Source organism: Indicator indicator, chromosome 13 (genome assembly GCF_027791375.1).
Source record: "Indicator indicator isolate 239-I01 chromosome 13, UM_Iind_1.1, whole genome shotgun sequence".
Classification (NCBI taxonomy): Eukaryota; Metazoa; Chordata; class Aves; order Piciformes; family Indicatoridae; genus Indicator; species Indicator indicator.
Genome location: NC_072022.1, coordinates 22,206,579 through 22,230,175, shown reverse-complemented (window position 1 = coordinate 22,230,175; position 23,597 = coordinate 22,206,579). Strand labels below are relative to the sequence as shown.

At 41.7% G+C, this 23,597-nt stretch overlaps 1 protein-coding gene across 1 annotated transcript in view; it reads right to left on the bottom strand.

The window, feature by feature from the left end:
* GNB4 (G protein subunit beta 4) overlaps positions 1 to 21,608 on the bottom strand; it is a 28,531-nt gene extending 6,923 nt beyond the window's left edge. The window contains exons 1-4 of the mRNA XM_054386299.1: positions 21,571 to 21,608; positions 5,558 to 5,657; positions 1,093 to 1,131; positions 289 to 395 (exon numbers count right to left, since the gene is read on the bottom strand). Of these exons, the coding sequence (XP_054242274.1) occupies positions 289 to 395; positions 1,093 to 1,131; positions 5,558 to 5,614 (203 nt within the window). The 5' untranslated portion in view covers positions 5,615 to 5,657; positions 21,571 to 21,608. The remainder of the gene's footprint in view (positions 1 to 288; positions 396 to 1,092; positions 1,132 to 5,557; positions 5,658 to 21,570) is intronic.
* Between the last annotated feature and the right edge of the window lie 1,989 nt (positions 21,609 to 23,597).

The window sequence follows — 23,597 nt, the reverse complement described above, 5'->3', positions numbered from 1 at the left end:
AGAACTTAGTTAAAACTAGAAGGACAAGGCAAAATAAAATGTCTGTGGTAAAAACAAGCAAAGGACTTCTTCTTTCAGCCAAGGCTTCACTATTAACCCTATGCAGTCCTCACCACTTTTAAAAATGCAAACTATAACTAAAGACAAAAACCCCACCACAGTCATGGTCTGTGTTATCCCTGCAACGGCACCAACACCATACAGGTCCCAAAGCCTGATATCAGTTCTGAGGTTGACAATCTCATTTCTAACCCTTAAACTGAAGGTTTAAGAATCACTTGTACAAACCTTGAGTCAGATCCCCAGTGCATAGCATAGATTTTGGCTAAGTGACCTCTAAGCGTACGCCTTGTTCGCATTTGAATTCGACCCACTGAGTCCAGACTTGTTGTGATCTAAAAATAAATAAAACAAACTCCTGAGATACTGAGAACTATTTTTAATATGCAAGATAACTAAACACATTTGAACTTTGATAGAACATAATCTATCTTGGCACACAACATCAAAAAAAGATACTAGTGTACAAACCCAGGATTAGGTCTTTGCAACACTGAGCAAAATATTCTGCAGAGGATACACCAACACACTTCACGGTGCCTAGACCTGAAACTTCAGGAAGTGTTGGGATTTTTAAATAACACTGTGTAATACTGAGCCTACTTCAGATTATAAAATATGAAAGCTTTCAGTTAAATCCAAGGGATGAAAAATCCTCCGATATTAACTACACTGTTACTTTTTAAAGCATGGCAGAACTTTAAAGGCAAAACAACTTTTGTTTCCAAAATAGGCATTTATTTAAGTTTTTCTAAATATATTAAACACAATAAACAGTCTATTCAAAAGGTAAAGTGGAAGTAGGATCCATTAAAGTGGTGGTTTGGGGTTTTTTTTGCTGTTTTGTTTATTTGCTTGGGTTTTTGTGGGATTGTTTTGCTTTGTTTTAAGTAACTGTACAAATACCTGGTACACTTTCAAAGGCTTCTTCCACTTTATTCTTTCAATTAGTAAACAGGATCGTTTTTCAATCATAAATTTTAAGGATTTTTATTTCTTTTATCCATCAAGTAACAAACAGCCTATACACACCTGAGCAAGAGTTGTGTCACTACACGCTTTCCTTGCATCCTGAAACAAAAGAATGGAACAATTTGAATCTGAGAGGAAATTATAAGCATCAGTTGAGAGAAGGTATCTAAAGGAAAAGTAACTCTTAAGCTAGACTTCACCACACTCAAAAAGACACAAGCCAACAACAACTTACATGCCAGTATGACTTCTGTCACCCTAACATGTTTTATTGTCCAAGGATTCTAAAGCACTGACACACAAGCTGGGGGTAGTGGAGGAAGAGGGACTTAAGAAGGGCCATGCCCAGCAACCTTTGAGTCTCTCTTTCTACAATCTATGAGATTCAAAGGCATTTGGAGCTATCCTTAAGTCCCAGTGCCTACCCTCTTCCCTGTATTCCTTCCCTGGTGTGGATGTGCTTGCTCAGGATGTGCTGAGCACCAAGGGAAGAACGATCCACCTGAAAAAGCAACCACATATTATACATGATTAGCAATCTTTGTGCTACATGAGGCCCTTGCATTAAACCCCTTGCCATGGCCAGTGTGATGATGCTGCTTATGAGGGGCAGGATGAAAATTAACAGGCAGGATCTGCAGAGCAGGGCAGAAGATGAAGCTGCTGATGCAACTTGGTAAAAAATAAAGAGAAAAATAATCACTACACCCTCATTCATTTCACGCAACGGACGGTGCTCAGGTCTCCATACAGATATTGTTGACTTTTTTCATTATTTCAGACTCTGTGGGCATACAACTTGCTCTCTGCATATTATTCAACCCTATCTCGAAAACAGGCTTGACTTTCATTTGTACGATCAGAGTAAGATTAAACACCTGACACAGGCAAGCAGCACTGAGCCTAGTCTGCAACATTTTGCAAAACCCTGGTTTCAGTTCCAATTGCGATTGTGCTGCACTCCTGCAGCTTGGACTCCCCTCTTTGAAAAACAAAAATAGGCACACAGTCAGCAAGCACTTCTGAGAAGCATGGTTTAAAATAATTAGCTTAAAATTAGACAGGAACTCTATAGCATAAATTAGAGATAAAACTATCAACAGCAGTACTAAAGGATCAGCCACAAGACCCTCTGTAACTCCTTGCAATTTCTCCAAATTCCTTCCAAAATCTGTAACCAATGAAGTGGGCATCCCATAAACAAGGCATGGTCACCTTCACCACTAATTTGTCTTCTCACCCCCAACTTAGTAAGTGTTCAATCTGTACACTAGTAACAATGTCCTCTTTTAGAGGAAGAATGAAAACATTTACTCGCAGAGTTTGGAACTGCATCAACATATTCAGACTAGGATCTAAATTTCTCAAGCTCTTGCTTAGGAGTTACTTGATGTTGCAACTTTAACCAGTTTTTTAGTGCATGTTTATTCTGACCACCCTTCATAGCTCTCCTCCCAGAAAGCAAGCCTGAGAATGGATTAAGTCATCTCAACTTATTTTTAAAACGTCTAAACTGAAGAAATATTTATAAAACGTTGACGTCTGGATTCAGGAGGGGTTTAAAATACCAGAGCAGCAAATCCCCTAGCACTTCAGAACTTCTTTCATCCACAGGAAGAAACAACTTTAATTGTTTAGTTTAGCTCAAATACTTGAAAACGTTCAAAATAAAATGAATTCTGAATGCAGTCTGAATGAAACACAGCAATTTTTTTCTTAAAGAAAGATCTATTAGCAACATCGATACTTGAGGCTGTCTAATACTTGCCATACAGTGGGCAACTTAAATTGCAGGAGAAGCAAAGTTTCAACAGGCTATTTTAATTCTCACATTTTAACTGTGATTTCTACATATGCATCATTATAACAGAATCCTTAGTGTCACGATATAAAAAAAGCTCCTCTATAAAACTGGATTTTTCTCAGTTCATGCAGTAGGCAACGCAGACTTTGGGAGAAAAACCTTTCCACTCCGTCACTGTGCAGTCCTCAGTTTCCCAGCACACACATTTAGATTTTATTATTTTCCCCAAGTTATATGTATTTTTTAAAATACAGTTTCTTATTTATTCGAAAGAAAATTGACTTTCAAACAACATTGTGCTAGGTATGCAACGCTTCCAAGATTTGTATGCTGGATTTCAATTCTCAAAGTGAGGACACACGTAGGGGAATTTTGTCATAGAACAAAGAATCCACTGTTAACCACAAAACCATCCTGCTATCTCCTAGCTTTTTGTTCATTGATATTCCAAACTTTCTGCACTAAAAATTCATGCAGTCTTATTTTATCTCTCCAGCATAGCCTATGTACAGAACAGAGCTAATGTCATTAGTAACTGCACAGGGAGGCAATTGTTAACCCAGAAAAAAAAAAAAAGTAAAAAAGTAAAATCATTAAACCTTTCTAGAATATTGCAGACTACAAAAAGTCCATTAGGTAATGGCCAGTCATGGTGTTTATTCCACTTTAGGAAGCTGCTAGGTACAATCTTATCTGGAATTCACTGTGTAAGCACAATGCTGATTTTTTGTGATTATATTGTTAGAGAAAATATGAGGCAAAACCCAAGAGTTGTAAACAACTAAGATAGCAAACTGTTAGCTATATATAAAACATCGAATGTTGTTAGTGACCTCACCTTTTCTTCGGATTGCATCCAAGGTAATTCCTGAAAATTACCAGCCACCAGATATTCTAGACACTTTAAAAAAAACCCAAACAATCTTTTTTTTCTTCTTTTTTTTTTTTAATCCTCTTACCCATCCCAAACAAAACACCTATTTAGAAAGAAAGCTCTGCAGCGATTTAATAAGCAAGATAAAACAGCCACCTGGAAAAATATGAACTGGAATGATCTGGTCAGAATTTTTTTTTTTTTAATATTAAGTCATCAGGAGCATTTTAAATTGCATATTAATCTGAAGTTAAAATTAAGCTTAAGGTATCCAACCATGCACTCAGATGCAAAGAGGCAAATCCTGATGCCAGTGCTGAGCCAAAACACTCAATGGCAATAGCCACGGTTACTCAGCTACACCTGTACAGATCCAGTCACAGGTTTGAGTGACAGAGTTACAAGGGAAACCTAAAGCCACAAAATTGGAGTTCTTATACAAAAGGCCAAACAGATCTTTATACTCCAAAATTAAAAATGCAACCATTCCTGCAAGGCAGTCTAGCTCTCTTACTTTCCTGGTATCTCTTTCTCCACACAACACAATTTTGCATAAAACCAGACTGGCTGATTACTCAGATGGAATGAAGACTAACTGGGTCACCCCAACATTAAGGTGGTGAGAAAGGCATTACACATCAGGCAGAGGAAGGACTAAACAATTATGTACACCTTTTATTTGTGCAATGCTATAATAAAGCTTAAATTTCAGTATTTTAAAGTAAAATTTATTCTGATTTCTCTCCTGAGCTGTTAGAAGGGGCACTCTCTGAGACAACACTGACTGACTGACCCCACCTTGCCTTTCATTAGTGCATTAAGTGAAAACAATAGGGCACAGAGCTCTCCTTGGATGATACTGAGAGAGCAGCCACGAAAGCAACATTTGCCCCCAACTTGGCTAACACATGAAGTGTGTTTACTGCCATGGCTGATACTAATAAGCAGCCTCATGTCCTGTGCACTAAGCAGCAGACCACCACAGAACAAGTGTTGCCAGCAGATGCCATGCTAAAAAAGTCGATGTGCATGTAACGTGTTCTAAGAAATCCACAGCCTTGGCTGACAGAAACGTTTGCAAATAAGGCATGCCCACACAAATCAGATTTATGAATGCTTCCTGCCTAGTAAAAGGAAATTTTGATGAAGAATAAACAGATTTTGAAGATCTTTATTATAGTTGGTACTTTTCTCTCTACTGAAACATACGGGCAATGTTGCAATAGATTTCCGGTAAATTGACTTCAGGCTTGACAGCTCAGACTTGGGTTATCATCAATGAGTAATTTCAACAAAAAATTAGCACATATGGGGGAATCCACGTTTAAAAAGAAAAAAAAAAGAAAACAAAAAGAAAATAGCTTAACAGGAAGCAAAGAAATAAGGCTTGTAGAAATGACATCCAGCCCTGAAAGGTTTTGCCTCACATGCCATGCTTCGACTTGCTTTTCAAGAGTGGCAGCACAGTGGTCACTTTTAGTCCAGAAACAAGCTTTCCAATACCTTTAACCCTGATTTGTCATGCCTAGGTTCCAGAAGTTGGCTGCTCCCTTTTTTTTTTTAATTACAATCAATCAATCAATCAATCAATCCATACATACACTCCTAATAACAAAACAGAGCAAATTTCAACAGGAAATAAACCCTTTTGTTTAAGAAACACAACGAATGCATTTCATTGCACCAAAAGCTTACTTTTCTGATTTTAAAACAAATATTCTGAAAACATTTTAAGTTTTGCACAACAGGAACAAGTAATAGATTTAAATAGCGTCACTAGATCTTTACATTTTATTCCTTTAGAGGAGGAACTCTACAGTTAATAATAAACAATTAGCAATTCTTACTCTGATTTGATTTCGCAGCTGCTCTGCCTCCTGCCGTAACTGTTCCAGCTCACTCATCTTCTTCGGTCTCTATTTCTCACACTCCACTGGTGAAGAAAATCTGCCAAAAGAGGGAAGAAAGCTAAGTTTCAGTATCACTTTCTCCTCTTTAAATAAAAAACAAACAAAATCCCCTAACAACCCACAATACACATATATTAATTCTGCCTTTAGAGAAGCTTCCAAATAGATATGCCCTTTAGTACACTGCCTAATAAATCTGGCAAGACCAAAGTTATTTCAGTTCCCAAATTACCACGAAAAGCAGCATTAAATGAAGTATATTTTGAATATAGAAGTGACTGTCAACAGAACCACCCACTGTATTTTTAAAACCTGTTGCTGAATGCATTTGTAGTGCCACTCTTCTCACCCACCCCCAGAATTGTCAGTGTTCACCCCAAGATGGCAACAGAGAGCAAAGACTGCGGTGGTCGCCTTAGACGTTCACCTTTGAGCTCAAGAGAGGTGACACAAGCACCTTTGCACATGGCATCCAAGGCAGGTTTTGTTTTAAAGATTAAAATGTTGAATCCTAGACTACAGCTGAAATGCCATGTCTCCTTTTTAAACTGTATTTTCCTTGGGCAAAGCATGATGTTTTCATTTCAAAAGCACCTACTCAGTTAAGAAGGAATAGTAAAGACTTGAACCATCCCTTAAAGTGTCCTCACTCTGGTACAGCCCACAGCAGTCTTAAGCAGTTCTCATCTGAACAAGGATTCAAAGCAACCTTAATAAAAAGATCAATAAACTGGAAAACCACATCCAAGCAAGCTAGCAGGTCAGTAATGTTTCCTCAATCAGATTTTGCATGTGTTTTTTTTCAGTGTCTGGTTCCCCAGATCACTTTTCCTCTTTATCCTGCCCTGTAAACAGTAACTTCAACAGCAGAAAGCTGACAGCTGGAAGCACACATGGCTGGTCATGAGGTCAGGGCATTTATTTTTATTGATGGGTAAAACTGTGAGCACATTAGAAAATTAGCTGTAGCACTGCACAGGCACTCAAAGACCATCAATGACCATACTGCTCTTTAAACACAAAGTCAGTGTTAATGACTTCAAAGTCATCCATATCAGTACTCATGATTAATGCCATTTCTTTATCAAGCTGCACCAGCAGCTAAACAACTGTTAACAGCTTTAAATCATGTCACACCTGTACAAGTTCCTACAGACACACAATCCAGCTTCAGAAGCTTTCTTATCCCCCGATCTTCAGATTAAAAATTAATTCCTAAGCAAATTAAAAGACAATGATATTTCATACTTTCTCAAAAGTTCTCTGGTTGAAAGCTCCTAGCAGCAGCAGTATGTTCTAAAGTGGCAAAGTCATTAGCATTACTGCTCAGCAGAAAGGCATCAGTGGTTCAAGGTCAAGCGATACCTCAACAAATACAACAGCCTCAAAGCCAGTACACATTTCTATAAAATCCAGGCTCATTTCAGAACTGGATTATTCTCCCTTTAAGTTATTAAAGTTCCTTTCCAGTAGGCAGCAGCTGAACAACAAACTCTGAGATATTCTTAAGCTATATATAAACACCAGGATACTACAGTAAACAAACTAAGTGCACAGTTTAACTATTAGACTGAAGTGTATCCAACAGCCTCTGCTGTACTGGCTGGCTGCAGTTCCCACTCCAACTGCCTGTGTGTTCAGATGATCATACATCATAAACAATTCAGCAGAACTGTGAGCAAGATGCTTTCACTTGGGATTTTTTGGTTTTTTTTAAGCACTATTTTGAGGACACAGGAAATTACAGAAACTGAGTGGGTAAAGATGAAGCTCTCATGAATGGTTTTCCACATTCACACTAACTCTGCAAGCAGTGTCTCTGAACTGCTGTCAAGCTCCTGTGTGAACATCTTACTGATGCCATACTCACAAGAGCAATGCAGGAAGATAAGCATGTCCTTGGAACTTAAGCACACAGACACATCCGTGTTTGTTTTAATCCTTCTGATGCTACAGTGATATGGTTAGAAGAGAGGCAAAGAGAGGAAGCCATAGTCAGCATGTAGCTATATTGAATACACCATTACCCAGACCAGGTTTACACTTAATGATGTTACAGCAAGTATCATTAAGGTGACCAGTGAAACACAGCATGAACACTGAATGGAGATGGCTGACAGCAATGGCAAAGCAGAGGCTGCATCCTAATAAATCTGTCCTCAGTGCAGAGAAGCAGGTCATCACCACAACCTTGAAGTGTGCTATTTCCCAATGCTACCAGTCATCAGATAAAAAACAAGTTGGTTTTTATCAGATTAAATGCTGGGACTGCTTTTGCAGGCTAACAGGGATTGCACGGAACAGAGGTGATCGCTGTATTGCAAATTTCTCTTCATATAACAAGCATATTAAAATCTCAGTGGATTCAACTCCATCCTCTATTAGGTTACAAAGGACACAAGCCTGTTCATTCTCTCCTCTAGAAAGATTAAAACACAACAGTCAGGAGGAGTACTGCTCCACAGCCTCGAAAATGCTTTATTCTGAACATGAACTTCCCTAGGACCCCAGCAATATCCTGCTTGGACATGCAGTAAAGCCACCAGCTCTTTGACTTCTAGGGGTTGAAAGAGAGTCAGGATTCCTCCTGCCATCTGAGGAGACTGGGGATACCATCATGTCTACCTTGTTGACTTACTAATATCTTTAATAAACAGAGATAAAATATTCTGATTTTCCTTAAATGCAGAATACTAGTGGCATCTGCTGTACAGCATTCACAGACAGAAATCCTGATGAAAAAGCCAGATGCTTTTCTTCAAATGCCATTCATGATGTAGTACAAATAATATCATCTGCTATGGCAAAAGAGGCCTTGAGGGTATAAGCAACAGGAAGGGGAAGAACTTTTTAATACCCTTGGTAGGCAGGGGGTATACCACTGCAGGGCACTCAGGTGGCTAGGAAATGGGGTCAAGGACATGAGATACTTCCCATCAGAACCAACAATGCAGGGAGATCCTTGTGAGCAGTAACTGCCTAACCAAGGTGGCATATATTTGCCCTCATAAAAGCAATGTCATTTGTTGGCTGAACTGTACCTCAGTGCAACTGTTCCTCAGCAGACATCTACAAGTCTTCCTGAGGCAAAATAATTAACTAAGTCAGATTCCACAGCATACCTAGTGTCAAGAAAGCCACTGGCAGGCTGGAGTGCTTCACAGGTAAATGACCCCTTGCACTGTTCCTGACTCAGCAGCAGCATCATTTGCTAAGAGTTTAGATCTTCATTATACAGATAGGCAGTGACAAATTACCACAGGTTCGTGTCTCAGAAGTACTTTCTCTGCAACCTGTGGACTCAAACACTGTGGCTGGAAAAATATCCTTTACTCTGCACAAACTCACTCCAAATGGACTTGAAGACATGCTGTAAGAAGATTCACCAAGGCCAGGACCTCTGTGACACCCTGGCAGTGGCAGGCAGGGCACAGTTCCTACACAAGCTGGGATGCAGGGAGTTTCATCAGACAGGGACTTGCTGACCCCACGGCACAGACTGGAAGGCAGGCGCAGGGGCTGAGAGCTGACACAGCTATGAGAAACCAGGAAATGATATTTGGCAGAATACTTGAAGCAGAATAGTCAGCAATAGGAATCTTTCATTCTGCAAAGCAGAAGCTATTTCTATCTCAGAGAAGATTACAGTTTACAAACTAAGTAATTCAGTTGCTTTTAAAAAAAAGAAAAAAAAAAAGTATTTTCACTTGCCTTGGCAAGCTCAGCTTATTCCCATGTAAAATCATCATATAGACAGAATGAAAAAAAAAAACCAAACCAAAAAAAACTGGATAAGTGTAAATATGCCCCCTCCCCACAATAAAGCATTGCTATTTTTGTGACAAATATATAGATATTACAAGTGACTGGAGAAGGAACAGTTGGTCTGACTGGATTCTTACAAGATATCAACTAAAAAGTTATTTAGTCAAGAGGTTTATTTTGTATCAAAAAAAACAGTCCTTCAGAACCGAAGTCCTTACATATACAAATCAATCTCAGGTTTTCAGCTCACACACAGTAAAATCTCACAGCAGCAGAAAGTAAGAGAGGAGGTTTCCCATCGCTTTCATGTGATCATCCCTGCTAGTGATCACACAGGTGGCTAAACATAAGGAATGCTAACTATAGTGCTTTACTAATTATAGGGAAAAGACACCAAGAAATAGTCCAGACCTCTCCCAAGGGAGCTATATCAGTAACACACACATTCAGGCTTCAGCCCACAAAACCTTCATATGCTGAAATCCCTTGTGTAAAGTTACCTGCTTGCCTTCTCTAACTGCTGACAGCATACTCAGGCATTGCTGTCCCAACAGGGGTGGACTGAGGTTCTGGATCCAAAGCTGAGCTCCAGCATCACACACAGATTAATACTTTATATATTCAGGATGAGACAAAAATAAATTGATAAAACATTTCATCATTTAGGGGCACTAATCAAGACTTCAGCAGCTTTGCCTACTCCTTTATGTCTTCCCAAAGTCACAAATACAGAAAACCACAGAGAAGTTGTATTTCTTACAGCCTGTCAGGAACAGATTTGACATACTCAAGAATGGTTCAAAATGTATAAACTTTGACACAGTGGACAAAGGCTTACATAGAGTGAAACCTCTGCCTACACTACAGCTATTTAAAATAAATACATGAATGCTATACCACAGTCACATACTTTCTTATTGAAGTATTTCAGTTGGAATTTTACGTAATATATTTACTACAGTAGAGTTGGTTGAGGACCACACACACTCTCAGCTCTCCACTGAAGAAAATTAAACACTTTTTTTACTGCACCTTGGCCCCATGTTGTCTCTCCTCAGTTTCTCAAAGAGACCTTACCAGATATGCATTTTCCAAATAATTCTTTGTTCCAATTTGTAGCTATACTGCATCAACAAAGACAACAAAGAAAGGAGCTTTCATACTGGTCAACTAGCAGTTAAATTTGAGAAAAGAGAGACAGAATTTGAAGTTGAAGCAGTATCTTAGGGCTGTAACTGTACCATTGTGTATCTTGCTCTTTCTTTCACTGCCTCCTCTCAAACCTCCTCAGTGCATCTTCCCTATATCTAACATATACTTTTGAGAGGTGCATTACTTACAAAACATCTGAGACATTTCAATGAAGAGAATAATGGCTACTTTTTTTTTTTTTTTTTTTTTAATGGTTACCATTTAGGAAGTAAGTTCAGAAATCCTAACTGAATCTTCTCCTTAAGATTTTTACATTTTCATTTTGGAAGATGGAATCAATTGTCACTCTGATTTCCGAGCCCCCAGGCACATGTAAGGAGGGTTCTCCACGTTGAGGGCCTCCGGTCTCCCCAAGAAGAAAACAGGAAGCAGGCTGGGTGTGACCTCCCTTGCTGAGGTCAGTGCTATTGTTGCACTTCTGCACATTTTGGAAGTGTTTTAAAGTGATATGTCTCCATTATAGCTTTGGTACAAAAACAGGAAATAATCAACCAACGCCTCTCCAGAGGAAGGGTATTAGCAGAACTTTTTTAAACACCCATTTCTCTAGCAGATATCATCCCTGATTTCAAGGAACCGATGAATCCATGTGCTCAAAATTGCCTGTACAGCTAGAAAGGAGAGGTCAGAGAGAGCCTCAGAAGTGAACAAATCAGTGGGATGTGAAAGCAGTTCTGTCTCTTTGTGTGCCAACATGCCCCATGCAGTTACATCATGAATACAACCCCACCCAAGCACTGTGTGGCAGGAGTTTCAAGCCAACAATACTGTTCCTTCCTTCCTTCAGCAAACCACCTCGTACCCCTACACGCCATAAAGAACAGAAATATGCCTTTTTATACACACATAGCTACTTAACTTGTGATTTTAACATAACTTTGAAATAGAGCCCGCCAAATAAAATGATTTGAGTTTGCCACAATAAGCTCTAAGAGCTATGAACAGAAGTAATTTGAGGCAGACAAATATAAATGTCGGTGTTCACCTCCAGACTTCAGTACTGAAAGCATCAACCTTCAGTGCTGGTCACTCACAGAGGAGAGCAGAAGAAGTGGCAGCTCGAACACGTCTTGCAGAAGTGCTGCTGGGTTTAGAAGTCAATGCCACTGCAGCAGCACTGCCCACACTGCGCATGCACAGCTTGCTGAGAGACAGCAAACCCACACCGTGGTCAGCCTTAACAGATCATGACACGTCTCCACATTCGATGACTGCTTTGATTAGTTTCCATGGAAGACAAACAAACAAATACTGACCTTGTTAACAGCAGTCACAAAACAAAGGAAATCACTGTTTACAATCTAAAGTGGAACAATTCTAAAAGTCAACTAGTAAAAAGCTAGTGACTTTAGACTTTTACCCTTCTGCATACAGTAAGTTGACAGTTCACTAGACTGATGTCTTCAACTTAGAGATATAAGAGTTTATTTCTAAAACCCAACTTAAAGTCTAAACCAAGCACATTCATAAAAACGTGTGCAGAAAGCCCCTACTCTTCTTTGCCTACACACACTTAGATTCTAGAATTAAAAAAACCCAAGAAATTCAGTGTTAAGCAGAAGGCTGAAAAAAGCACAGGAAGGAAGGAATTTTTGTAAGTCACGAATATTTCACAGCCCCAAAAAAGTGATTTTTCCAAAAGTAACATTCTTGCATCTTATATTCATTATGCTCATTCCCAGGTCAAAATGTTTTGGTACATAAGCACAGATTTATTTTTATCAGACTCCCTGCAAACAGAACTTCATGTGAAATTCAAACTATGTTGTCTTCTGCAACTATAATAATGACTCTCCAGTGAAAATTTGGTTCACTGGCCTAGGACACTCCATCACTGAACAAATTACTCTTGGTTTTGAAATTCAAAATGTGTAAGAACTGGTAAGAAAGAACTTACTGAAGTAAAAAAGGTGCAACTCCAAGTAACAAGACAGAGATGGTTCTAGTCTGATTTCTTCCTTGGGGGCAAACAGGTGGACACACACAGAGTGAGCTAACATACTATTTGCCTCTTCAAATACCCAGCTACACCCAGAAACTATTCTAACAAGTTTTGCTGTGAAAGTAGAGTGACAATTCAAAGTAATTTTGAAAGACCACTTACATTTAAATCCATCTCTAAAAAAGTTTGATTTGGGATTTTTTTCTTACCACCAAAGACGCACAGTATCCCTGCATTCTGTAGGGCCAAGCAGTGTTATGTACATAAAATCTGCTCTGGCATTTACATGCACAAAAGATTATTTAAGTAGCCTCCTTTTTTCTAAGAGCACACAGACTGCATGGCAAACACAAAAGGCACTAAATGCACAGAAAAATTTGGTTTAACGTCAGTCAAGAAGATACACATCAAGAGAAACTAATACTGTCTGGAGGAGAAGTGCCTTGATTCAACTAAGATGACTGTTCACTCGACTGAAATAATTTCTGGCTGACAGTTTTTGAAAGTGGAGCATTCTTAACACACTTGAGGAGCAGAAAGCCCAGCAGTACCAGTTACACACACACATTGCATCCTTTCAGATTTATCAGCATCTTAGGAAAAAAAAATAAATGCATTTGATCTATACATAGCCTTCAGCACCCTTCCCTCCTCCTCACCATTCAGCGCTGCACACATACTCCCTTGGTACCAAAGTTACAGCAAGGCATTATGCACTTCACATCATTATGCAGCTGTAACATTTAGCATACAGCTGTACTCTTTCATAAGAAAAAGAATATAAACATTTGCTTTTTTGCGCAGATTATCCAAAGATTAGATAAAACTACTGCCTTTAAGACTAATTTCAGTTTTTCTTTAGGTTCACAATACATTTCTGATCAATTATTCGTGATTCTAAGCCACAAAAACTAAGTCTTCTCCCAGGCTAGAGTTCAGGCTACTTTAGTAGGTTTTTCTTTTTCTTTTTTTTAAATATTGTATACTATCACAGGCTTTAATAGCTAAAAAAAAAAAAAAAAAAAAAATCAATATTTTTAAATCTATCAAAACCTTTTCAGAGAGCCACTGAATTGCTAGAAATTCCATACCAGAAAGTGAAAAACCTATGTAGTGCTTTTCATCCCTATTAACACAAGTATGGGTTAAGAGCACATAGGCTGTGTAACTCCTTCAGGTACCACTTGTGATGGGATTGATGCATCTAATCTATAGCCAGGGATTGATATATCTAACCCACACTCTTTTTTAATTGCTTTTGATGTTTCTCGTGCAGTATTGCCTGTTTTCAAATGGTCACATCTTAAAAAAGAAACTACACTGAATATTTAAAGAACCAAGTTATGTTAAAGCAGCATGTATCACTGTGCTTCTAACTATCTTTACACATGCAGAGTGCTCAAAATAAAGGCTGTCTTTATAGCAGGAATATTTTTAACATATTGATTATATCTAGCAAAAAAAACCCTTCCAGGCAAGCTAAATATGTTTGTGGTTTGTTTTGGTTTGTTTGCTTTTTGGAAGTTGTCAATTAAACCTGTGATCCGTTATTTTTCATACCTTTACAAACCCAAACGTATTTGTAAAGTCCACAGCCCCAAACCAGAAGATAGTCAGGTCACCTAAGCATACAGAACATAGTGGCCAAAAGTCAGAAATTATCTGCCCAGTCACTGGAAGGAAAACTACCCTAGATGAAGGATGGAAGATAAACAAAATGCTGAAGGAAAGAAGTACAACACTCCCACTAGAAGCAGCCTTCCTCAAAGTGTTTTTGTTTTTTTAATAGAACTCTTCTATGAAAATGTGACACTCCCTAGGTTGTAAGCAGCAGAACTCCCCTGTGGAGACTAAGCCTAAGGGTATAGACAGGAATGTATTTGCCAGGCACTGTGGCCACAAGAAAGTCCGTGGTTCCACAACCTGATTTGCTAGAGGTTATCTTTCCAGTCAACTGAAACTTCGGTTCTTGTAAATACTTCCTCCATATCTCAAAGTGAAGTGAGTCAACAGCAGCCTAGCTAAGTCTCTGCTTCTAGCCTGTGGCATATTAAGCCTACACCAGAGAGCAGACACTACTCCTGTAAAATTTTTTAGTCTTAACATCTTTGATATTTGTACAACCTTTCAGAGTTTTTCCTCAGCAATCATGACTGAAAGATTAGTAAAAATGGCTGAATATTCTTCAACTCCTGCTTCCAGAAGCTAAGCACAAAGCAAAATGGCATCTGACTAAATGAAAAGGCAAACATTAGCCACATGAATGAAATTCTCAAGGAATTTAACTGTTTGCTTAGGACATTGGCCTTTTAGCTGCCATCTTGTCGAAGGTACCACAATCTACAATTAGAGCCACAAGGTTTCTGTAAAGACTGAGAACAGAAAATTGCTCAAGCTTCTGGAGCAAGAGCACTAGAAAGTAAATTTTCTGGTTTTCATTTCATCCCTTTTCAACACTCGTGTCTGGCTTTTGATTCCCATCTATTTGCATTTGTAATAGATGGGAGAATAATAGATGGAGAAAAAAAACAAAACCAAAAAACCAGTGACTGAATTACTTCCTTTCTACAGCTACCTGACCTTCCAATTTGCTATTTTTTTCCTTAAGCCTGGGAAACAGTGACAAAGCACCAACATTACATACTCATTTGTAGTGTTTCTGCTTTGGACTTGTATTACATTTTCATCTGGCTGTACAAAAAAAAAAAAAAAAATCCAGCTCCCTCTTTTGGGCTGCTTCTAAGACAAAAGAGGAGTTTCCTCTTTTCTGATGCAGACCTTAGAGACGACGGATGTGTGTGTAGTATCCAAAACAATAGTTCTACTTACTGCTGCCCGCCTCATTCTCCATAATTTGTTTTTTTATTTAAACACCTTGTATCCCAACTGCTAGAAAAAGTAACCACTATGGAGAAGTTCCTTGCATCCTAAGTGTCAGTTAACAAGATTAAAAAGGGGCATTTAATACTGAAACACTTTCCCTGCAAAGCACTGTTCTTGACCCCTGAGGCTGTTAGGTGCACTCAGCATCCTTGTCCTGTCCTTCCTAGAAATTCACTGGAAGGAAAATGGTACCAACATCATTATTAGCTTCTTGGAATTGTAGGGCATTTGCAGCTAATGTCTTCTTGAAAACTTTGCTCTGTCTGTTGTACCTAATGTTAGATTCTTACAAAACTGGATTAATTCTTCTACCTCCTTCCCTTACAATGACCAACATGCACACATACAGGAAAGGACTCCAGTTTGCATTCTTGCACAGCAACACACAATTGCTTAAACCTGATTTACTGTTTTAGGGAGGAAAAAAACCTTTATAGAGTAAGTTTACGCAAAACATTAACACACCACAAATTTGTTAATTTTTTAGTATTCTGACAAAATCTTTACATCAAATCATCAAAATTGATCAAAGTCATTAGCTACACAGTGAGGCTCTACAATTACAGTGTTAAACCAGATTTTTACAAGCATAGCATCTATGTATGCAATCTTTATTATTTCTTTCAGCTCAAAGATAACTAAGCTCAATTTTAATCAAGGATGTAAAAGAAGGAAAATATCTTCATTTTCCAAACTACGAATAAAATTGGTCTATATCAACAATCACTTAAAGCAATCAGCCATAACAAAAAAAGGTCACAAGAAACAATCACATATTTCTTTTAATAAGATCAATTTTAAATATTACATGTGCTTTCACACTAGATTATGAATAAACATCCTTATAATAAGACTTTAATTGCATACAAATACCACATAAATCATATTTTAATATATATAAATAGGAAATTACACAAAGGCTATTTATGTCAGAAATAATTATTACATTTAAAAAAGGCAGCAGAAAAATATACAAAATGTAACTCAACAGGAATCAGACCATCAGGCTGTCCTGAAACTGCCTGGGTGCTGCTCTGTGCCAGTCTACATGCTGACCACCTGAACTAATAACTGCACTACAAAACCAAATCAAACAGGTCCCATCGCTGCTTGTGAGGAGGTCCTTTGCTCTTGTCAGATACCAAGCCAGTCAGTAAGAGCAGCTCCAAGATCTCCAATCTCATTTAAGAAATATGTTCAATCCTGGGATTGATTTGATTATTTCACTTTGTTCCCCTCCTCTGCATTTGAAAATCTTAAAATCTCATAAAATCATTTTAATCTTAAAATTACTTAGCTCTTTTAATGTTTCAAAACAGTAGGATTCATAATGACTCAAACACTTGGCTTAGGTTGAAAATCCATATGATTAATATTTGTCTGTGATCCAACTAAAGGAGGGGGAAAGTACAGTTTTGGCAAATTTGTAAACTTATTTCGCCTCCAAACAACTAATTTTATGTAATAGGTAGACCCTGAAAGCACCCTTTGTTCTGCATTACAGTCAGGCTTTTCTATCTTTCCCCTCCTTTCCAATTTAAGTCATTTCAGAAGGCAACTGACTGCAAGAGCTATAGTAACCAAATCAGGGTTTGTCCTACTGTTTCATATGCTTTTGGAAGCTGAGACATCTTAAAGTAAATTAATCTTATAGTAAATTAATCTGTCTTCTCTGAAGAGCATAACTACTTGCTAGTAGATGTCCATCCATACTTGGTTTAATTCTGATGTGTACAAACCTTCAGCTCAGTTGTCATTACAGTATTCCCCCACACTATAGTAACTCATGATAATCAGAAGGTCGAATATCATTGATGGCATCCAAGCTGACATCCATTCAAAACGTTAAGAAGTTCACCTCTTGGTCTTCTGTTTCAGGCTCTCTGCAAAGATGGACTGTTTCATCGTTCACACGCTGCTGAAGGCATCAACACAATCCTAAACAGCATAGATTCTTTAAAACTAAAGCTGCAACTTTGTATAGTGCTGCCTCATGTTCTCTAGAAAGCTCTGTGAAGCTCTCTGCCCCAGGATCAGATATCAAACCACAACCTTAAGAGAATAGCCTTGGTTCATGTTTTTCATGATCATTTGCTTTAGTTCTGTCTAGCATCTTTCACAAATTCTATTACAAAACACTGGGTTGCAAAACACAGAGGTTTCATACAAAAACAAAACAATAACAGCTAAATTTAATTACACACTTCAGAAGATTAAATAAGTGATAGGTCTGCATCCAATTAAAGAAGAGGAAATTTTGGTGGAACTTGAAAAAATATTTTCTTGATGTGCAATACTATGCATAATTTCTAAACAGCAAGCTCCAGGCACTTGGGAATTGCATTAATATTCTCAGACAGTATGAAATACAAAGCATAATCACTGCACTAGCAGTGTCCCCAAGTATTTACATTCCATGAGCAAGCACTCCACATCAAATTCAGGGATTCTGAATTTCTTACTAGCTTGATGATTCTCTTATCTTGAGAGTCACTTTTAAAAAGTAAATGAAGCAAGAGACCCTATCTTCAGTGACATATATCTTAATTTATGGCTCTGTCAGAAAAGACAGTACCCAAGGGAGATCTACAATGCACTCCATGTTGTAGTTTGCTTTATTTCTTATTTCACCTTCAAAAATCTTATATTCATAAATTTTGCGGCATTTTTTAAAAATTGCATAATGGTCTAGGAGTAAACTATGCACAGGTCCCCATTCAAAAATATTTTTGCAAGGTTTTCTAATGAGGTATTTGAGATCCATGTGGGCAATTAGAAATTGTTTGGAAAATTAAAATACTTGGACAAATTAAACACTAGATACCTTAGTACTCAACTAAGCAACACAAAGATAGACTTGAAGCTTCCATTATCCACCATAAATGCAACAGATGACATTCATAGCCAACAATCTTCAACTTAGGCTTTAAATGACCTGTGCAGTCAGTCTATCAAGACCAACTTTTCAGACACTCAGGAAAGAGGCAGATAAGAGACACCAGCTGCACCACTTTAACAACACACAACACAGAAAAAAGAACATCCCTGTAACCTGAAAGTCATTTTTTTTTTATGATTAACAGATGAAAGATACTACCATAAATTGCTATTATAGCCTTGGTTCTGAATATATTAAATATATAACTCATCTACATCATCCACTGAAAAAAACTGCTAATATTAAGCAAACGATACATAATTCACTATTGTCTGTATTTTGCCATATTAGACACACACTAACTAAGCAATATGTTTATTATCTCATTTTCCTAGCTCCCTTCTTCCAAGATAAAAATCACTGTTCTTTGGAAGCACAAATTAACTTCACCACAGCTATCATGCTTGAAAATCACAAACATTACAGAAAACCACTGAAAGTCCCCATCCCACTAGAAGACTTTCAGGATTGTAAGGGTTTGTCATGTGGTTTGTCTCATTTTAACTTGTTGATAGAGTTATTATTCCTGTCAACATTACTTCAGCCTTTCCCCAACTGTAACCAGTAATTACATCTACTGTTTGTCACTTTATTGTCAGGTGAGTGATCATCTCTGACTTCTACTAGAAATACTGCAAGTAACATGAGAGGCTAGCTTTAGGTTTTCCTCTGCACACTCAAATGACTTTGCAGTCTCCTATCTCCTGATACATACACTACTCCCCACAAGAACTACCAAAAATCCTTGGATCCTCTATTTATGATTAGTTGAGTACATGACATTCTGGAAGACACAGCAAATGCTCATGCTTAGGCTAACCGTGGGTGAAGCAATCCCTGTGAGCCAGTGAGCTTGCACTGGCAACTGGTAAAAGAGGAAAAGCACCCAGCTACCACCGGAGAGCTGCTTCTCACAGAGCAATTGCTCCACCTCTCAGTTCAGATTCTCAGCAAAAAGCAGACAAAACATTTTCCAGAGTAGAGAGCAAACTAGAACACAGAACACCACTGAATACATAAACCCCATCAGACTCAGAAACCTACAGCTACCACATTTACCACTGCTTTTACGGTGGGTTTTAGAGGTTGGTGACCTGTCCGTCTTCTCCATTTTTCCATCCTTTTCCCTTCCTTACCTGATACTCTTTACTTAGCAGAGAACAGTTACAATTCTGTTGTTTTAGAAATTGATTACATACTATCAAATTAAATTCCAAGCAATTTTTTCCTCAACTCACACTTAGCTTTGAGACTTACTATGCTCCTATCTCACAACTGAAAACTGGCCTGGAAAATCATGTATTTTCAAAGCCAAGATAATAGGTCTAATAAAAGACAACATTCCTATTCCTAAACTGTGTAATTACCAGGCAGGAACAGATCAGAGGCTTATTTCACATTAGCCTGGATGCAGAAACCAGCAACATCTACAAAGTAGGACACTAAATGCATGTAATGACTTCGCACTTTTCCTGAAGACAGCAAGTACCTTCAGATTTACCCTTGTCACAGCATTCATACAGCACACCTAAGTCATAGTCCCTTGCCATAAGATCAATTTACAGAATGCTGAAACTCAATCAAGTTCCAGATAGGTATAGAAATAAAAAAGAAATTCTCATTTCCCTACATATTCCATAAACCTGGAAACTGCCTGTTGGTGGCAGCTACACAGATTTTTAAATCCAAACTGCTGGGCTAGCTGACCTGATGGGATGGCAGTGGCATTCTGAACATCCCTGTGCACAGGTCAAGGTGCCACCTGAATTAGTACTCCTATTCAGCGCCAGGTCTGTCCTGGACGACCCCAGACAACAAGAAGGGGCATCTCGGCCCCAAGACGGTCCCTCTGCGATCCACACTTCGGCTGCTCTCACAGCTCGCAGGAGGGATGCGAGTCCCGCGGGTTGCCTCCGGCGGAACCGTGCCGGAGCTGGCAGCATGAGGGGCTCGATGTCAACCCCCTCTGCGGCTAAAGGCGCCCGCCTCTCTTCTCGCTGCCCGGCCTGAAGAAATACCGGGGACGGGACACGACCCTCTCCTTCCCTTACACACACAACCCCCCGGCACCACCGCCGGAGAACTCACCCGAAGCCGCGGCGCCGTGGAGGCCTAGCCCTGCCCCGTCACCACCCTTCCCCGCGGAGGTTGGGCGCGGCGCCGCGGGATGCCCGCGCTCTGGGGCGGCGGGAAGGACGGGAAGGAAAGTCGGCGATGCCGCCCACCCCTGCCGGGTCCAGCCGCTCCCGGAAGACCCCGGTGCCCGCAGCCCTGCGATGGGACCGCGCCCTCCCTCTTCTTCTCCCGCCACCTCAGGGCGGCGCCCGGCGGGCCCCCTCCGCCCGCGGCCGCACCCAGCGTCCCGGCGGGAAGCTCAAGCCCCAGCAGCTGAGCTTTACCTGCTGGCAGGGTCTCAGAGGCGCTGCTGGCCGGGCTAGAGCCGCTGTTGGCGGCGACGCCCGCGGCCGCCTAGGCGCTCACCTCCGCTGCGGCTGGGCTCTCCCCGCCGAGCACCGCCCCCTCCCCCCGGCGCTGCAGCGCAGTGGTGTCGCCCATGCCCCCCCCCACCCCGCCCGCGGGATGGGGCCGCCCGCGGGAGGCGGGGCGGGGCGGGGGCCGGCGGGCGCGGAGCGGCTGCGGCGCTCCCGGGCAGCCCCGGCGGGCTCTGCGGGGGCGCGGCGCCGGGCAAAGGCAGGAGGGGAATGCCGGGGCTTCCCGCCGGTGTAAGCCTGCGGCCTTACCCGTGCGCAGGGACCTCCGCGCCTGCCCGGAACCGGGCTAGCTCTGAGGGGCAGAGGGGGCCGCGCCCGCCCCTCCAGGCTCCGCGACCTGAGGGGCACCGCCCCAGGCGCGAAGCGCGCCAGAACCTTCCGCCTGGCCCCGAGCGGCCGCCGCCCGCCCCTCCATAGCCCCTCTCCTCCACCATCCGTGAGGCTGAGAGCGGGGGCGGCCGCCGCTGCCACCGGACCAGGAAGTGAGGGCCGCGACCCCTGCGCAGCCTAGCACATGCCGCCTCCCCGCGCCCAGCTCGAGGTTCCCCGGTACCGGGCCGGGGATGGAGTGCTGGCGGCCACTTCGCGGGACCAGCCACCGCCCTCAGGTGGCCCTGCCGAGCCCGGGTCACGGGCAGAGCAATGCTGGCCAGGCTTCGCCGCCCGCCAACGGAGACCCGCCTCTGCGGGTATCTGCCACGGCCCGGGCGGTAAATACCTGCGGGCTAGCCGCTGCTGGGTAACGGTCCGCGCGGGTGTCACCGACCCGCCGCCTCCATGGCGCTCGGTCGCGGCGGGAGGAGCTCCTCCCCCTCCCGCATGGACCCGGCCAACGTGACGGGCCGTTGCCATGGCTGCGCAGCACTGACGTCAGAGCGCTTAAAGAGACAGCGCCCCTCAGCTCCCGGCACTGGGGCTCGCGGAGCCCGCCGGGGCCTCGAGCGGCGAGGCGGGGCAGGACAGGATGAGGCCGGCCCGCACTGGGCTGGGCTCCTTCGGCTGCTGTTGGGCGGCCACGTTCGGTGAGGGAGAATGTGAGGGTCCCAGAGCCTGGCAGCACGGGCAGCGACGGTTAGAAGCCGTTCCCGCGCGGCGGCTGTGCAGTCGCATCGCCAAGTGTCGCAGAGCCCGCGGCGGGACCGACCGAGGACTGGACCCCATTCATTGCCCTGCCCTGCCCGGGCCGGCAGTGGCTCTGGCTTCCAGTCAGGGCAGCCGACGGGAGCTGCGAGCCTGTCCGAGTGGTAGAGGTGGTGGGGAGCACAGGGCAGAGCAGGGCTGGCGAAGCACAGGGCTTCTTCTCCTGGGGCGGTGGGTCAGCTCCAGCTGCCTGTGGCTGCTGGTGCACAGGTGTCCATCGAACTTGAGCGCAGTGGTGTCCTCAACCGCTACATTGCATGCGCACGGTTCCCATAAAGCCCTTCTCCTCCCCAGCACACCTAAACGGCGAGCTGCTCTTCAGCGGCCGCTCATTGCGCTCTGGCCATGCTACCCTGCTCCGCTAGGGCGGCTTTGGGAGGAGTGTGAGGACCTGTCCCAGCCGGGACCTATAGGCCAAGGGCTGCAGAGAACCTGGGGAGCTCCTCATAGGTGTCAGGAGTGGCATCCGGTGGGGTCCGAAACTGCATTTTCAGCTACCTCCTCATGGCATCCCTGATCTCTGTGGACCTTCTGATCAATAGAAGTCACATCTTGCTCTCACTGTGCATTGGGGCTGCGGTGCTTCTCTTTGAGTAGTAGTATCTCCACCACACTTTGCAGAGCAGTAGCAAAGTATGTGTGATGTATGTGAATAGATACTCGAATATCTATTCGAATATAACACATGATCCTACATCCCTTATTGGTGCACCCATCCTTATGCCAGCATGTGGAAAGGGGAAGGACCATCAGAGACTGCCAAGAGTGTATCAGTGTCCAGATCTGTCTGCCCTTCCATGTCTGATGTGCAAATCATGATCAAATTGCGAAACTACAATCAGCCAACATGAGACTTGAGAATATGTAGAGCAGGTAATTTGTGAGGTGCTCTGGGCGTACCTTCTCCGAGTCTTGCCTGCTCCAATGACCTTGATGCTGCAGGGACACCTCTGCTAAAGCATAGCCAACATAAAGTAGTTCTGTCCAGGACTCCAACACTAGAGAGTGGATACTTGCATCATTCATCCGCTCAGCATGGGCCTGCCACACTAGCAACACCACAAAGTCTCAAGGTTTTTGTAAAATTTATGTGTATCAAAACTTTTTGGGTAAAGCAATCTCAGCTATTAGTGTATGACTGGTAAATGGCTCAGTGTTAATGGTAGTTCATACTGGAACATACAGTACATACTGTAATAAAACAGCTCATTGCTTACCTTAAATCAGTTTCTAAAAACATTTATGTACTTCCCCTGACTGACTCAAACTTGTTAATAGCTTTGTCCTGGTTGCAAAGTCTACGTTGTGCTTTCCTGCGCTGCAATACATCTGTCCTCCGTGTATCCAAAGGACAAATGTGATTCAGCAATATGTTTACTTTGCATTTAATAAGTGATCACATAGTAAAAATCAACAAGAAATAGGTGTGATTTAGTTAGATCATACTTGAAGAGGGAAAAATTTCCTTAGAGACACTGCATAAGTTGCTCTTTATAAAAGCACAAAGATAGTTCTTTCCACTATGCTTGTTCCTTACGTTTTTCTTAATGCAATCACCAGAACTCTGAGTAGCAATTACTGACAAGATACGGTCTCAGAATGAGC